The 13506-nt window shown below is 47.3% G+C and overlaps 1 protein-coding gene across 7 annotated transcripts in view; it reads left to right on the forward strand.

Moving 5' to 3' along the window:
• The first annotated feature begins 315 nt into the window (after window positions 1-315).
• srrt (serrate RNA effector molecule homolog (Arabidopsis)) overlaps window positions 316-13506 on the forward strand; it is a 74121-nt gene continuing 60930 nt past the window's right edge. The window contains exons 1-5 of one of the 7 annotated variants that reach the window (XR_009513258.1): window positions 316-407; window positions 3841-3986; window positions 6184-6309; window positions 7751-7897; window positions 10969-11175. Coding sequence is in view for 2 of the 7 variants with exons in the window: in XM_059975311.1 (XP_059831294.1) it covers window positions 3868-3986; window positions 6184-6309; window positions 7751-7897; window positions 10969-11175 (599 nt within the window). In the remaining 5 variants the exon portion in view is untranslated. Of the gene's footprint in view, window positions 509-3840; window positions 3987-6183; window positions 6310-7750; window positions 7898-10968; window positions 11176-13506 lie in introns of all 7 variants that reach the window. The other 6 variants (XR_009513256.1, XR_009513260.1, XR_009513257.1 and 3 more) reach the window with 6 other exon arrangements.

Here is a 13506-nt window from a genome sequence, read left to right on the forward strand (position 1 = left end):
TGAGAAGAGGGCACCTGAGGAGAAATTTTAATGATCTGTATACATGGACCCCAGCCACAATGTCTTTTGGGTCTCCAAGAGTTGGAATTGGCTCTTTTGGATATTTAATTGATGACAGGAGCCTCTCATCACCTTGTCCACTATCACTCGGAAATCATGTTATTTTTTTATTGGACTCTCATTGCGGCGCCGTCGCGGGAAGACCACGGGCGCGCCTGGGTGTCGCTATTGCTGGAGGACCACGGGCTCTGCTGGGCGTCGCCGTCGCGGGAGGACCACGGGAGCGCCTGGGTGTCGCTGTCTCGGGAGGACCACTGGTAGTGCGGCGCGGGGTTTGTTCTTGCCGCTATTGGCGGCGCGTCGTGCAGCGGGCTTTGAAAGAGCTCGGTGGACAAGTGAAAGCGGCGGTACTGAGAGGTTTTGGTTATTTCAGTTGGAGGATTGCGTTATTGCCGGTCACCGGCCGCTCGCCCGGGTCAGCAGCAGCGTGCCAGAACCTCGGCTCCAGGTTAATTTCGGCGATCGAGGTTGGGGGGTGTTGTGTTGAGGCCTGGTCGTGAGCCACAACCCCGTGGCCATTGGCCATCCCTGCAGCCGGCGATTAGAACGGGGCTCCCGATCGAAATAGGTCGGGCTGCTGATTGCGGAGCGCAATTTGGGAAATCGACGGTTGCTAGCCCTCTGGGACACCCCTGTGATGTCCCATGTCCCTCCCCTCGCCCCGGTTTGCTGGTGGGTTTGTCTAATTCTCTTTCCAGAGGGAGTGGGAGCTGAGTGTCCAGTAGTAATGGAAAGGGGGGGGGGGGGGTGAGTGGTAGGGTATCTAGCGGACACAGGAGAGATGGTAATGGAGAGGGTGGGGGAGATAACAGAGAGGAGAGAGTGTTGAGAATAGAATACCGGGAGCGGTATGGGTAGAGTGAGGGAGACCCTGGGGAGGTTTGAAGAGATCTTGGGAGGGGAAGCCCCTGGGGGACAGAAGAAACAGCAGAAGAAAGGAACAGACAGAGGTGGGAGGACCCTGGGGATATACAGAGAGTGTGGTGGAGGGGGTGGAGAACTTGGGTTTTAGGGACGATGGTGGAGACCCTGGGTGTAATGGAGAGAGTGAAGGTGACCCTGGTGGAGGTGGAGAGACCCTGGGAAGGGAAAATTGGGGGAGACTCTGGAAGTGATATGGAGAAAGAGATGGAGACCTGGGGGTGAGCGAATGGAGAGAGTGGGGAAGACCAGGGTGGAAGACACTAGGGATATGAAAAGAGTTGGAGTTGGGAGACCCTGGGGAGTGGGGGGGGGGGGGAAGAGGAGACAGTTTAAGGAGAGGAAGGGAATGGAGAGTGCACAAAAGATCTGGGGTAGGGAAAGGGTGTGGAAGACCCTGGGGGGATGTTGCAGAGGAGATGCCCTAATGGGTGAAGGGAATAGAGAATTTAGGGGAGACCTGGGAGGGGGAAGACTTAGAGGGTTAAGGAGAGAGAGGTAGAGATTCAGGAGGTGGATAGACTCTGCAAAGAAAAACTTTGGGGAGGGGCTGTGGAGAGGGTGGGTAGTCGGAGGGGAGACCCTGGGGTTAATATAGAGGGAATGAGAGAGATACCCTGGGGGGCAAAGGAGAGAGTTTAAGAGGTTGAAGGGAATGGAGGTGTGTGGGGGCCTGGGGCAGGGAAAGGGGGACAGAGGAAGGGAATGGAGGGGGGGGTGTCCAGGAGGGAGAAGGACCATGGAGGTAATGGAGAGAGTCGTGGAAGTGTTGGCTTTGTGGCAAAGCTGATGGATGATACTAAGATGAGTGGAGGAGGAGGTAGTGCTGAGGAAGCAATGCGATTGCAGCAGGACTTAGACAATTTGGAAGAATGGGCAAAAAAGTGACAGATGAAATAGAGTGTTGGGAAATGTATGATAATGCATTTTGGTAAAAGGAACAATAGTGCAGGCTATTATCTAAATGTGGAGAAAATTCAAGCATCAGAGCTGTAGGGAGACGTGGGAGTCCCAGAAGATTAATGGGAAGCAAATACAATGTTGACATGTATTTCAAAGGGAATAGAATATAAAAGTAAGGAGATAATGCTGAAGCTTTATAAGACACTAGTCACTAGACAGTTGGAGTGTTGTCAACAGTTTTGGGCCCTATATCTCAAAAAGAATGTGTTGTCATTGGAGAGAGTCCAGAGGAGGTTCACGAGGATGATTCCAGGAACGAAGGGGTAAAAGTAGGAGCGTTTGGCAGCTTTGTGCCTGTACACACTGGAATTCAGAATAATGTGTGGGGATCTCATTGAAACTTACTGAATGTTGATAAGGTGGATGTGGAGAGAATGATTCCTCTAGTTGGGGTGTCCAGAACTAGAGGGCGCAGCCTCAGAATTGAGGGGCAACCTTTCAGAATGGAGGAAGGAATAAATTTTTTTAACAAAAGAGAGGTGAATCTGTGCTACAGACTGCAGTGCAGACTTAAGTCTATGGGGATATTTCAAGCTGAGAGTTGATAGATTCCTGATTGGTCGGGGCATCAAGGGGGCAGGTATATGGGGTTGATGATCCAGAATCAGCCATGATGAAATGGCAGAGATGGCTGAATGGCATAATTCTTCTCCTATGTCTTATGGTCATCCAGGAGATGGAGAGACCCTGTGAGAGAGAGCTCTTGGAGGTGGAATGGGGAGGGAGACTGGGGGAGGCTCTGGAGGGGGGTGTTGGGAGTTTGTTCATGGTTTGAGCAGGATGTTGTGATAAGGATTCACTTTGGAGTATGTACTTGCTGAGGCAGTATTGGACATAGTTTTGTTCTCCTTTCTGAGAAAGGGTTTACTGACTGGAGGAGGGCAGCAAATGTACACTGGATGGTTCCTGGAAATGCAGAACTGTTAGGAGAGATTGAATATGTCTGGCCTCTTTCCCTCATGGTAATGCACCAGGTCCTTAATAGTGCAGGAAGTTACAATTCCAGGGTATGAGGAAGGCTATTTAGAACAGAGATGAGAAAAAAATTCTCTTCTCAGGTGAATCTTTGGAGTCCTTTATCACACAAGGCCCATTTATTGAGTGTATTCAAATGATTTTTGATATTAAAAGGCAGGATTGTGGTGTTGGAGGTAGGTGAGAATGTGGGATAGCAGAGTTGCCTACTCAGGAAAGGAGATGAAAACTATATCCAATATTGTCTCAGCAAGCCAGTCTTGGCAAGTGCAGAAAGAGTTTATCTAAAATGAATCCATAATCACAACATCATGTTGACAACATGAACAAATTCCAACCCCCCCCCCCCCCCTCCCGGGTCTCCTCCACTCTCTCCATTTTACCCCGGGTATTGTGTCTTTTGCAGAATCCCCTTGCTCTGTGTTCCTGCTACTGAGCATCCTCGGTTACATAGTTTAAGCCTTTATTTTGAGTGCCTCAAGTGAAGTCTCCGCAGCCGCTGCTTCACCCCATCTCCTCGGAGCTGTCCTCACTGAGGCCATCCTGGAAAAACTGCTCCACGAGATTCAAAAATTGTTTAATGTTCCTGCACACAAGTGTAAAGGAAAATAGATGATTGTTACTTCAGACCTGATATACAAAAAATTGTAAAATACTAAAAACACATACGATGAATGTAAATACATACGGTCGCTTGTATACATTGGTTGTATGTCCATAAAGTAGCACTGTACTATACATTAGGTGACTGACAGGAAATAATAAAGTAGTGATGGGGGTGTTGATTAGCTTTACTACTTGTTGAAAGCAACTATTTTGGATCTGGTGGTCTGATAGGAGTGGGGCAAACAGTTCGAGGATGCCATCAACCTCTCCACAATACGGAGGCCACCATCTTACTCACCTGTCTTTCCTCTCTAGTAGATCACCGTGTGAAGGAGCAGGGTCATGGGTGACAGCGATGATGAGTACGACCGGCGGCGCAGGGACAAGTTCCGCCGCGAAAGGAGCGACTACGACCGTTCCCGGGAGAGAGACGACAGGCGGCGGGATGATTGGAATGATAGGTCAGGCTGGGATTCTCCTTCCCTCAGAATCTAGGATGAGCTGCTCCTATTCTGGCTCTGAGATGACCGTTTGGACCAGTGTGGGTGCTGCTGTAGCTTCTTGACATGAACGTGGGTTGTTTGTTTGAAGTACACTTCTTCCACATTTATGCTGGACTTTCCATGTGTTGCTGACCCATGAGCTGAGTGCCATCCTGAATTCCTCTTCTCCACTTTGAATGCACGTGGACCAGGAGTAAACGGAGATTTTCCAATGGCCACTATTTCATTATCAGTTTCCCATTCCCACACCAACATGTTGGTCCATGGCCTTCACTATGCCAGGATGAGGCCATTCTCAGGTTGGAGGAGCAACACCTCGTATTCCATCCGGGTAGCCTTCAATCTTTTAGTATGATTATTAATTTCTCCAATTTCTCCACCCTCCCTCTTCTCTCTTTTCCATTTTCCATTTTGGTTCCCCCTCCATAAGACATTGGAGCAGAATCAGGCCATTTGGCCCATTGAATCTGTTCCACCATTCCATCCTGGCTGATATATTAATCCCTCCAACCCCAGTTTCCTGCTTTCTTTCCATAACCTTTGGCACCCTGACTAATCAAAAACCTACCAACCTCCGCTTTAAACGTACCCAGTAACTTAGCCTCCACAGCAATGAATCCCATCTAAAGAAATTGCTCTTCATTTTTATTTATTTAGAGATGCAACCTGGAACAGGCCCTTCCAGCCCAATGAGCTGTGTTGCCCAGCAACCCACCTATTTAACCCTAACCTAATCACAGGGCAATTTACAATGAACAATTAACCTACTGACCAGTACACTATTGGACTGTGGTAGGAAACCCGAGGAGCCCTCACACTCAGCAGAAGAACATATGCAAACTTCTTACAGAGGAGGCCAGAATTGAACTCTGAACTCTGACGTCCCAAGCTTGTAACTGCGTTACTGTGGCACCCTCATCTCTGTTCTAGAGGGAGGTTGAACCTTTGGCTCGGAGACTCTCGCACTATTGGAAACATCCTCACCATGTCCATTCTATGCAGGACTTTCAATATTCGGTAGTTTTCAATGAGATTCTCCCCCCCCCCCCCCCCCACAACATTCTTCTAAACTCCAGCCATTTCAGCTTCTCATACGTGAACTCTTTCATTCCAAAGATCAATCTCATAGTTAGTTCCCACAACATGAAGCAGAAAATTGAACAAGAGGTGTTGCTGGAGTGCAGACACAGGGAGGGAACTCCAGCTTTCTTTTCACGAGATACTTTAACTAAGCAGACAGTCGAAGTTTTGCGGAACCAGTGTCCCGGTGGGTCGTGTGTGTGTGTGAAGCCTGAGGGGCAGCAGCTCTATAGGAGTGGCATGTGTGGGAGGTGGAGAGGTATCTGCAATATCTGGTAACAAGGGCAACCTCCTTGCTCACCCTCAGATCTCGTGACTAATCAGAATCAGGTTTATTATCACTGATGTATGCAGTGGAATGTGTTGTTTTGTGGCAGCAGTACAGTACAATACATAAATTACAGTAATTATAGCGTAAAGATGTTCTATAACTATAAAATCAATAAAAAAGCAAAGGAAAAAGAGAGCTAACTAGTGAGGTAGTTTCTTTAGTTTCCATTGTCCGGCTGTGCAACAGATCAGCATCTGGCCCACTGACTGGTATATCGACTCCTTGTTACCTGCAGATCCCATAGAATTGAGGTGGGATGCATGCTTTATAGGAAAAATATGGGCTTCCTTTGTGTGACTGTTTTGGGATCCAACCAATGAATGAATGTTTTTCTTGCACATGACGCTCATTCTATTCACAAACGAGAGAAAATCTGCAGATGCTGGAAATCCGAGCCTAACCTAATCACAGGACAGTTTACAATGACCAATTAACCCACTAATCAGTAGGACTTTGGATTGTGAGAGGAAACTGGAGCACCAGGAGGAAACCTACTTGGTTACGGGGAGAAGGTACAAACTCCTTATAGGTAGCAGCAGGAAATGAACCTGGGTTGCTGTACTGTAAAATATTGTGCTAACCACTTCCGACCATGTCACCTGTTGTCCTGAGCTGCCCTGATACCCCAGCTCTCACGATAATGTCATGCCCAACCTGCAGGCTCAATGCTCTATTGCTGTCTACACCGTGCTATCCTGAATGTCTGGCTGACCTGCTAAAGTGGGGTCTTTCCTTGCCTTGCAGAGAGTGGGACCGGGGGAGAGAGCGGCGAAGTCGAGAGTATCGAGACTATGACCGAGGGAGAAGGGAGCGTTTCTCTCCACCGAGGCATGACCTCAGCCCTCCCCAGAAGCGAGTGCGCCGGGATTGGTGAGTACTGGAGCTGTGGAGTGAGCAGGTCCCTGTCCTCTGCAGATAAGCTGCTGTTCCTCGAGTCCTTTTCAGAAATCAGTATGCTCGGACCATGCCTGCGATAGCCTTCTCCTCCATATAACTTAGCTCTGCGCTTAGTGGTTACAGCAAGCCTCTCCATCCACTCAGCAATTTCAACATTCCTGAGTTCAGGTTGTTCGAGATTATGATAGACCTCAGACCACATCTTCCAGTTTCAGTAGTCTGAACATTTCCAACTTTCCTTGTAACTGCAGATAAGGTCCAAACTTTTAAATAGTCCAATAGGTCTAAGGTCCAATAATCCAATAGTCCAAGATCCAAACATTTAACTGGTCCTAAAGTTCAAAAGAGTCCAAACGTTTCCAACTGGGGACGGGGTCCAAATGTTTAAATAGTCCACATGTTCAATTTAATCCAAATGGTCTAAGATCCAAACATTCAAAATAGTTCAAATGTTTAAACTGGTCCAAAGGTTTTAAACTGGAGACCCTGGCATGCCTTTCCTGGTGTCCAGACCATCTGCTGTGATGCTGCTGAGGCCTGCCCAGTGACATGGTAGGCAGGTATCTAATTGACTCGAATCCCCAGTGAGTCAGCACCTGACCCTCCCATTGATACATTATCTGTGTGAAGTTGGTTGTGTCTTACTCGGAATGTGGGTTGGTTGATGTCGGGCTCAGGATCTGCAGGGATTAAGAACCTGTGTAGCTATGTAGTTGGGAGCTCTGTTTATTTGACAAGCTCTCAGTGGGAACCATTTCCTGCTGCTTGAAACTCTTCTGGTTATTATGTGATGGCAGAAAAATTCCTTAGAGGAATAATTGTCGTATGTACATCAAAACATACAGTGAAATGAGTTGTTTGCATCAACGACCAACACTGTCCGAGGATGTGCTGGAGGTAGGGCGCAACTGTCAGTACGTTTCTGGTGCCATTGTAGCATGCACACAACACAGTAGCCTTAACCTGTATGAATTTGGAATGTTGTAGGAGACTGGAGGAAATGCCTGCAGTCACAGGGAGAATGTACAGACAGCAGTGGGAATTGAACCCTGATCATTAACCACTATGCTACTCTGATGCCATTAACATTTTAAAAAATTTAAATTAAGTAAAAGATGTGCGTTGAGCTTTGGTTGGAGTAACATCAACAGGTCTGAGAAATCTGCTTGTCAGGCACCATCAGAGTCCCAGGTTTATTGGAGTTTTACTGTACATGTCTCACGGAAAGCCTGCATTCAAATTCTTTCCTGCTGTGAGCAGTTCAGGTGACATTGATGTGTTTAAATCCAACCTAATCAGCTTGCTTGCTGACTTTGAGAATTTGTCTACGCTGCCACCAGGTTCCTACCCCACCCACTTTGTAACTCATTGTGGGCATGAAGGATTTGCTGATATGCTGTGTCTTTCCCCTTAGGGAGGATCACGTTGCGGACCCCTACCACACAGGCTATGAAATGCCGTATACTGGTGGGGGAGGTCCCAGCTATGGCCCCCCGCAGCCCTGGGGGCACCCGGATATTCACATGATGCAGCAACACCATGGGATTCCCATCCAGGCCAGGTGAGGTCATCCACGGTGCGGACTCCCGCGGCTGATGGAGTATAGCTTTTCACATCCACCTCAGGTGTTAAAGGTCCCGGGTAGGAGGTTTCAGCGTTTCGGCTGCTCAATCTGCATGTGGTGGGGTGTAGTGATGTTGTGGGTGGATGTTCAGCCCATGGAGTCTGTGTAATCCTATCAGTCCCAATCACCTGATACACTTCCATACCCACAGCATTGTAAAAATAGCATTAAAAGCACATAGGACAGATTAGAACGAATAATTACAAATACTGGGGTGGGGGGGAGAAGAACTGGTTGTAGGAGAAGACTTGCAATATGTGCTTGCTTAGAGATACAGTAACGAACCCGTGCTGCCCAATTACATCCATGTGACTAACTCTAACCCATGTGCCTTTGGGATGTGGGAAGAAACCCATGTGGTCATGGGGGAGAATGTAGAAACTCCTTGTAGACAGTGGAGGGAATTGAACCTGGGCCACTGGCGCTGTGTTACGAGGAAGCAGATTCACTCGAGGGGTTTGGGAAGTGAGACAGAAGAAACCTGATTACGAATAAGCACATTAACATTAATAATTTATTTACAAAAAAACAGTAAAACAATCAAATATCTAAGTCTCCCCAAGTTACTCAACAGCAAAACTAAACATTCAACCAACACTTAGCTAAGTGTGTGCGGGGACCCTTATATATCTACAGCATACTTCCCCAATGGCTCTTCAGAGCTTGTCGCGACCTCAGTGTGAAGGTGAGCCCCTGGAGACAAAGGGAAAAAGTCAGCGAGTCTCTTGCACCTGCTGTCCTTATGCTCCAGAGGCGCCCGGAAGCACACACTGATGGCAGGGCACACGAGGCAACCAGTGGGAAAGAGCTGCTGCATCCCTCAGAAGGGCCAGTCAGCAACCAGCACGGTGGAAGTGGCTTTCGACTGGCAAGTAAACCAACCCTTCCCAGGGCAGGCTGTACTGGTGCTACCCTAACTGTGCTGCTCTGCTGCACCACTGTTGGATTCAGATGCTTTTGATCCAATGTTCTTTTGGAAGTCAAGTAAGAGGCACAAAACCTGTTGCTTTACAATCATTTTATTAAGCACTGAGAGAACAAAGGGATTGGAAACAGTGGAAAGAGTCTAGCGGCGGCAGGGAAGAACAAAGAAAAGAAAGAGAGGCTACGTTGGGATTTTTATGTCGTGTTCTCATACTATTAAGCAAAGGGTCCATGAACCCCAGGGTGGGAACCCCTGTCCTACGTGCTCTGTTCCTGTACCAGTTTGCTAATCCATTGAATTCCCTTAGATAAGACACATTCCCTTACCATTACGAACAAGAGAAAATCTGCCAGTGCTGGAACACATACAAAATGCTGGAGGAACTCAGCAGACCAAGCAGCAGCTATGGAAAAAAGTACAGTCGATGTTTTGGGCCGAGAGCTTTCTGCAGGACTGGGGAAAGAAAGCTGAGGCAAAGATTTAAAATGTGGGGAGAGGGGAGAGAAAGACACAAGGAGATAGATGAAACCTGAAGGGAGAGGGATGAAGTTGATTGATGAGGAGATACAGGCTGGAGAAGGGGGAGTATAACAGAAAACCATTAAAGAAAGAAAAGGGGAGAGGAGCATCATGGGAGGCAGTGGGCAGGCAAGGAGATTGTGAGAGAGGCAAAATGGAATGGTGAAGGGGGGCATTACTGGGAGTTTGAGAAAATGCTGTTCATGCCATCAAGTTGGAGGCTACCCAGACGGAATATAAGGTGTTGTTCCTCCAACATGAATGTGGCCTCATTACGACAGTGCAGGAGGCCATGGATAGACATATCAGAATGGGAAGTGGAATTAAAATGGTTAGCCATTGGGAATCCCGCTTTTCCTGGCAGATGGGAGTATAGATGCTCGGTGAAGCAGTCTCCCAATCTATGTTGGGTCTCACTGATATACAGGAGGCCACACCAGGAGCACCGGACACAGTACATGACCCCAACAGACTCACAGGTGAAGTGTCACCTCACCTGGAAGGACTCTGGGGTCCTGAATGGTAGTGAGGGAGGAGGTGTCGGGGCAGGTGTAGCACTTGTTCTGCTTGCAAAGATGAGTGACAGGAGGGAGATCAGTGGGGAGTGATAAATGGAAAAGGGAGTTGGGTGGGAAGCGACTCTTGCGGAAAGCAGAAAGTGGAGGGGAGGGAAAGATGTTCTTGGTGGTGGGATCCTGTTGGAGATGGAGAATTATGTGCTGGACACTGGTAGGTGAGGACAAGAGGAATCCTATCCCTGGTATAGAGTAGAGAGGATGGTGTGAAAGCAGACATGCTTGAGATGGAAGAGATGCGGTTGAGGGAGGTGTTGATGGTGGAGGAAGGGAAGCCCTTTTCTTTGAAGGAAGAGGGCACCTACTTTGTTCTGGAATGAAAAGCCTCATCCTGAGAGCAGGTGCGGCAGAGACGGAGGAAGTGATTGAAGGGAATGCCGTTTTTACAAGTAACAGGGTAGGGGGATTTGTAGATAAGAATTAACCAATCAGATAGTCCCTATACAAATAATGCAATAGCAAAGAAGCTTCCAGGAGGCACACATTCAACGATTCAGGAACAACGTCTTCCCCTCTGCCATCAGATTTCTGAGTGGATATTGAACCCATTAACACTACCTCACTACTTTTTACTTCTCTTTTTGCACCACGTATTTAACATATATTTTTTACTGTAATTCATATTTTTGTTATGTATTACAATGTAGTGCTACCACAACAAATTTCACAATGGATGCCAGTGATATTAAACCCAAATTTGGTTCTGAATACGGAACTGTAACCTCTAGTGGACACTGAACAATTTCATATTCATGGATAATTATATAAAATACAAGCAGGCATAGAAAAAAATAAAACTACAAAGAAAATAACAATAATATAGTGTAGTCCAACACCACTTGTGTGCCCTCAATCACTCTCACAATTCTTCCACCGAAGCGTGCTGGGATAATGTACTGTGGTTGAGTGGGTGATTTGTAAGCAAGGGATGAGGGTAGTAGTGCCAATCTTCGGGGAAGCTAGTGACCATGCTATACCGATGCTGTTAGTCTTCTTCCCACCCCCAGGTTGGGCAACCTGCACGAGATGGAGGTGGGTCCTCCACCCCCAGTGATGAAGACCTTCAAGGAGTTCCTGCTGTCCCTGGATGACTCTGTTGATGAGACCGAATCTGTGAAGCGCTACAATGACTACAAGATTGAGTTCCGCCGTCAGCAGATGCAGGACTTCTTCCTGGCCCACAAGGATGAGGAATGGTGAGGTCACATGTTGGGAGGCCGGTGTTTACGTATTATTGACCATTTGCTTAATAAATGCAGCCGGGTGTGATTCAATAGTGACATGTTAGGTTTCTGATTCTTCTCTCCTTGCCTGACTCAGAACCATGTGGATGGCAGAGAGCAGGCCCGAGAGTATCTTGGCCTCCCCTCCTCTGGCTGTCTTCCACATTCTCCAGTGTGGATCAGTGCAGTCATGGTGATGGGTCTGTCTCCACTCATTTCCAGTGGGACTTCTCTTGTCCTGTGTGGAGACCTCTGTTCTTCTGCCTCTGCAATCCCTGAATCCAGGCCTTGCCTTATACCAACTGTAGAGGCAAGATTCCCAACTGGCGATGAAGCTTGTATCCCCTTAACCCCGTTCCAGTGTGATGTGCCCCAAGTTCCATGGGGCAGTGATGTTTCATTCACTTTTCCAGACTCAAATCTTTGCTGGTGTTGAAATTGCTTCCCATTGGTAGAAAATAATGTTACCTAATGCGTTCTCTTGGTCTCTGTAACTGTTATTGAAATTGTTAATTGTGTTAAATGACTGGATTTCCAAGGTTCACTGAGCAACTATCCTGGTTCCCATGTCTCTCAGCCTTTGGGAGTGAACTTGAGGTAAAGCTTCCCTTCAAGATCTGAATTCTTATCAGTGGTTGTACCTTATCACCTGAGCTCCATGTTGGATACCCTAATCCTCGGGTCACTGGTTGGGAAATTGCCCTCTCCTGCCCTATAACATTGTAGACCACATTTGCAAAAAGACCCCCCTGATTTACTGCTCCCTTCTGCATGGTCTCCATGCCCTAACCCATCCACTCCCCTAGGTCAGGACTGAAAAACTTGCACTAATTATTACTTCCTGCCCCCTGTACAGAACTTTCATCAAAGTGTCTGCCCTGCACTGGTTGGAGCATGTTTATCTGGGGGGGGGGGGGGGGGGGACTGTTGGTTAACAGTGCACTGGGTTTATCCAGTATTGTTCAATGAGGGGGAGAGCAGACTGATGACATAAGAACATATGAACTAGGGGGAGAAGTCAGCCATCTGGCCCAACAAGACTCCACCATTCATGAGATAATGGCTGATCTGGCCGTGGACTCAAGCTTCACCTAGCTACCTTTTCCCTTTAATTTTTAATTCACTTGCTATGCAAAAATCTATCTAATTGTGTCTTAAGTATATTTAATGATGTAGCCTCTACTGCATCCCTGAGCAGAGAATTTCACTGATCCACTACTCTCTGGGAGAAGAAGTTCCTCCTCATCTCCATCCTATTCCCCTGAATCTTGAAGTTATGTCTCCTAGTTCTAGTGATTCATTGTGTTTGGTGTCTGTCTGTGAGGGGAAGAACCTGATGGTGTGCTTAGTCTGTAGCTTGTGCAGTATGTTGATGGGAGGGGGTCCAATGATCTTGGACAGTAGACTGGCTGACTGGCAGAAGGCAAAGAGTGGGAATAAAGGGAACCTTTTCTGGTTGACTGCTAGTGGTATTCCACAGGGGTTGATATTGGGTCAGCTTCTTTCACATTATATGTCACTGAATGGATGATAGACTTGATGGCTTTGTGCCCGTTTGCTGACGATACAAAGATGGAGGGGCAGGTAGTGTTGAGGAAGCAGGAATACTGCAGAGGAACTTGGACAAATTAGGCGAATGGGCAGAGACGTGGCAGATGGAATGCAGCGTCGATAAGTGTCTGTACATGCACTTCGCTAGAAGAAATAAAGGCAAATTCAGAAATCTGAGGTACAAAAGGGACTTGGGAGTCCTTGTGCAGGATTCCCTAAAGGTTGTCTTACCGGTTGAGTCAGTGGGAAGGAAGGTAAATAAAATGTTAGCATTCATTTAGAGAGGACTAGTATATAAAAGCAAGGCTGTAATGCTGTCATTTTAGAAGGCATTGGTCAGATTGCACTTGGAGTTTTGTGAGCAATTTTGGGCGTCTTATCTAAGGGTGGATATACTAGGGTCCAGAGAGGGTTCGTGCGAATGTTCCTGGGAATGAAAAGGTTCATGTATGTATGAAGGCTATTTGATGGCCATGCACCTGTACTCACTGGAGTTTAGAAGAATGAGGGATATCTGATTGAAACCTTCTGAATTTTGAAAGCTTGGATAGAGTGGATGTGGAGAGGATCTTTCCAGCAGTGGAGGAGTCTTAAGACCAGAGGGCATAGGTTTGGGTATCGAGGGGATGTCAGAGTTACTTTTTTACCCAGAGTGGGAGTGGCATGAAATGCCCTGCCAGGGAGTGGTGATAGAGGCTATTAAGAAACTCTAGATAGGCACATAGATGAGAGAAAAATGATATTGGACAGGAT

This window comes from Hypanus sabinus, chromosome 7 (assembly GCF_030144855.1).
Source record: "Hypanus sabinus isolate sHypSab1 chromosome 7, sHypSab1.hap1, whole genome shotgun sequence".
NCBI lineage: Eukaryota > Metazoa > Chordata > Chondrichthyes > Myliobatiformes > Dasyatidae > Hypanus > Hypanus sabinus.